General features: G+C 47.2%; 2 protein-coding genes across 2 annotated transcripts in view; both read right to left on the minus strand.

Annotated features, from left to right (window-relative positions):
• LOC111409691 (uncharacterized protein K02A2.6-like) overlaps positions 1 to 164 on the minus strand; it is a 2123-nt gene extending 1959 nt beyond the window's left edge. The window contains exon 1 of the mRNA XM_023039705.1: positions 7 to 164. Coding sequence (XP_022895473.1) covers positions 7 to 164 — 158 coding nt within the window. The remainder of the gene's footprint in view (positions 1 to 6) is intronic.
• A 2404-nt stretch (positions 165 to 2568) lies between these two features.
• On the minus strand, positions 2569 to 3537 carry LOC111409693. The gene is made up of 2 exons (XM_023039706.1): positions 3461 to 3537; positions 2569 to 3370 (listed from the first exon to the last, which is right to left on the minus strand). Exons 1-2 carry the CDS (start codon positions 3535 to 3537, stop codon positions 2569 to 2571), a joined length of 879 nt encoding a protein of 292 aa, XP_022895474.1.
• Between the last annotated feature and the right edge of the window lie 117 nt (positions 3538 to 3654).

The following is a 3654-nucleotide window of genomic DNA, read 5'->3' on the forward strand; positions in this document are numbered from 1 at the left end:
GCCAACCTGGCATCGCTTGGTAGATTTCCACTTGTGATAAATTCTATGATTGGGTCCATCCAGGATGGTTTGTTGTCAATATCCATGATGTCGAGGATTTGACTGATGCTGGGTTCTGTGATGATTTTAATGTAAACTATTCTGTCAAGGCCGTCTACCCCCATGAACACAAGCCTGGATAATGCGTCAGCTTTTCCATTGTCCTTTCAAGCAATTTTTGTAATTTCACAGCTCTTGAATTTTCGTTGAAGATCCTGAACCTTCATACAGTACAAACTCATTTTCTCCTCCTTTCTTTCAAATGATCCTTCAATCTGTCCGACCACTAGTTGTGAATCGCTGAATATCTTTACGAACTCGAGCTCTAGGCAAAGGGCTAGCTCAAGAGCAATAACGACGGCCTCATACTCGGCCTCGTTGTTGGTTGCTTTAAACTCGAACCTGAGAGCGCATTGGATCTCTGTTTGTTTGTCAAGGCTGATGATGATGACCCCTGCACCCGAGCCCGAGGAGTTCGATGCTCCGTCCACAAGAATTTGCCAAGTGTCCAAATCGGTGCTCATGCTCGAGCTATCACCTGGCCCCCGAGGCCTAGGGATTAGTTCTGCAATGAAGTCGGCCAGAGCTTGGGCTTTGATAGATGGGCGTGGTTTGAATTCTATGTCAAATTCTCCAAGCTCGATCGCCCATTTCATCAGTCTTCCCGATACGTCCGGCTTCTGAAGTATATGCCTAAGTGGTTGATTAGTGAGCACCACAATAGGGTGAGACTGAAAATATTGTCGGAGTTTCCGTGCTGCTATAACCAAGGCAAGGGCAAGTTGTTCCGCCAAAGTATACCTTGTTTCTGCATCCAGTAGGACCTTGCTTACATAGTAGATAGGTTGCTGGACTTTGTTAACCTCTTTCACCAAGACCCCACTGACAGCGTTTTGAGATACGGCCAAGTACAAAAATAAGGTGTCACCAGGCTCAGGCCTAGTGAGAATCGGTGGAGATGCCAATGTCTGCTTGAGCTCCTGGAAAGCTTTCTCACAGTCTCCACTCCAATCAAAGCCTTGGTTTCCTCTTAGGATTTTGAAGAAGGGATAGCACCTGTCTGATGCTCGGGACATGAACCTGTTCAAGGCTGCTATTCTCCCAGTCAACCTCTGTACCTCTTTCTTGTTCCTTGGTGATTCCATAGACGCCAAGGCTTGTATTTTGTCAGGGTTGGCCTCTATCCCCCGATGAGTGATCATGAAGCCCAAGAACTTGCCCGAGGCCACGCCAAATGCACATTTTGCGGGGTTCAACTTCATTCCGTACTTTCGCGAGGTGTTGAACACTTCTTCAAGATCTGAAATATGTTGGTCCACCTGTCTGCTTTTGACCACCATGTCATCAACGTACGCCTCCACATTCCTTCCAATCAAGTTAGCAAAGACTTTGTTGATGAGCCTTTGGTATGTTGCCCCTGCATTCTTCAAACCGAAAGGCATGACCTTATAACAGTATATGGCGGAATCGGCCATGAATGAGGTCTTTTCTTGATCTTCCTCAGCCATGAGGATTTGATGATAACCAGAAAATGCACCCAAGAAGCTGTATAGCTTATGTCCAGACGTGCTATCCACCAAGTTGTCAATCCGTGGTAGGGAATAACTATCCTTTGGACATGCTTTATTAAGATCTGTGAAGTCAATGCAGACTCTCCACTTGCCATTAGCCTTCTTCACCAAAACAACATTGGCAAGCCAGTCGGGATATTGGACCTCCCGAATGAACCGAGCACTTATGAGTTTGTTAATTTCTTCGCGGATGACCTCCCGACGCTCTGGGCGAACTGTCTTTTCCTCTGCTTTACTGGCCTGGCCCCTGGGCTAATGTTAAGCCTGTGGACTGCAATTTTAGGGTCTATCCCTAACATATCCTCAACCTTCCAGGCAAAAACGTCAATGTTGCGCGATAAGCAACCAACAAGTTCTGTCTTCAGGGTGACGTCAAGATCCCGACCAATCGTCACCTTCTTATCATGCTCGAGCTCAATTTCCATCAATTCCTCGACGGGAGCAAGTCTGACTTGTTGCCCATCCTCGGGATCAATCCTCGAGATTTGCATGACGTCGTTATTTATTTCCCGAACGCTGGCAACATAGCATTGTCTGGCAGCTATCTGGTCTCCACGGACAACCCCAACGCCATTACTTGTTGGAAACTTCATGGCCAGGTGGAAGGTAGACACAATGGCTTTAATTTTGTTCAGGAGTGGTCTTCCCAGAATTGCGTTATAGGCCATTGAGACACGTACCACCTGGAAAGGTGTCATCTCCGTAATCTGTTTCTGGCTAGAACCCAAAGTTAGAGGGAGCTCGACGACACCCTTTGGAGTGATGACTCCTCCCCCAAACCCCTGGAGAGGAGTTTTAACCGCTTTGAGTTGCTGAGATGAGATTCCCATTTTGGCAAAAGCTTCTTATGAAAGTATATTGGCCGCACTCCCGTTGTCAACCAAGATCCTCTTTACTTCAAAATTGGCCAAAACCACTGAGATTACCAAGGCGTCATCATGTGGGAGTGATACGCCTTCTAAGTCTCCGGTCCCAAAAGTGATATCCTCCAGCTTTCCATGAGGCATCCCAGAGGCCAAGGCATATCGTCGGGCATACTGTTTTCTTCCATTGTTGGAGTCTCCTCCCGAGGCAATACCTCCAATGATAATATTGATGGTTCCAGCAGTGGGTTGACCATCCCTTTTGCCTCAGGGTCTTTTTCCCTGCCACGATCATTCCTTGGGCGCTTGTCATTACCGATGTAGGAGCTCAGTAGTCCTCTTTTAATAAGGGCTTCAATCTCCCGTTGTAGGGCCTTACAGTTCTCTGTGGTATGCCCATGATCCCGATGGAACTCACAGTACTTGTTCATGTCCCTGGATTCGGGTGGTGACCTCATTCTGACAGGCCATTTCAGTTCCTTCATATCCTTGATCTCCATCAATATATTGGTCTTTGACGTATTTAGACGCGTGAACGGCGTCGGGGGAACCTCCTGCCTCTGTTTTTTCCGATGCTGTTCTTCACGAGGGTTCGGGTCATGCTGTCTTTTATGCTCGACCTTGTCATGGGATGGTCCAACCTTTCTCGGGTTCAGTGTTTCCTCCATATTTATGTACTTCTCAGCTCGGGTAAGAAGCTCGATGACTGTCTTCGGCGGAGTTTTGGATAAGGACATCTTGAAAGCTTCGCACTTTATGGCATATGTGAGGGCAGAAACTGCTGCAGTTATGTGTAGGTCGGGAATCTGAAGTCTTTCCTTGTTGAACCTGGTCATGAAGTCACGTAGGGTCTCATTTTGCCCTTGTCTAAGTTGCATAAGGAAAGCTGCTGTCTTCCTGATGCGTTTGTTGCTTGCGAAGAAAGCGGAGAACTTGTCCGCCAAATCCGAGAATGAGGCTATGGAGTTGGACTCTAAGGTTGAGAACCAATCCCTAGCAGCATTCGTCAAAGTTTGCGAGAAGGCCTTGCACATCACCTGATCCGGTGCAACCTGCAGATTCATGATGTCCGTGTATATGTTCAGATGATTGATTGGATCGATGGTCCCATCATACTCTTTGATCCTAGGATACTTAAATCTGTCCGGCAAGGGGAATGTTAATATCTCGGGAGTAAATGG

The sequence above is a fragment of the Olea europaea genome, chromosome 14 (genome assembly GCF_002742605.1).
Source record: "Olea europaea var. sylvestris chromosome 14, O_europaea_v1, whole genome shotgun sequence".
NCBI classification, from domain to species: Eukaryota; Viridiplantae; Streptophyta; class Magnoliopsida; order Lamiales; family Oleaceae; genus Olea; species Olea europaea.

What these genes read in the sequence shown, in the direction of transcription:
- LOC111409693 (XM_023039706.1), bottom strand. Translation starts at nt 3,537, where the DNA reads ATGAATCTGCAGGTTGCACCGGATCAGGTGATGTGCAAGGCCTTCTCG. An exon ending in ACGAATGCTGCTAGGGATTG is followed by an intron (nt 3,371 to 3,460) that starts GTTCTCAACCTT and finishes CAAACGCATCAG; the next exon opens with GAAGACAGCAGCTTTCCTTA.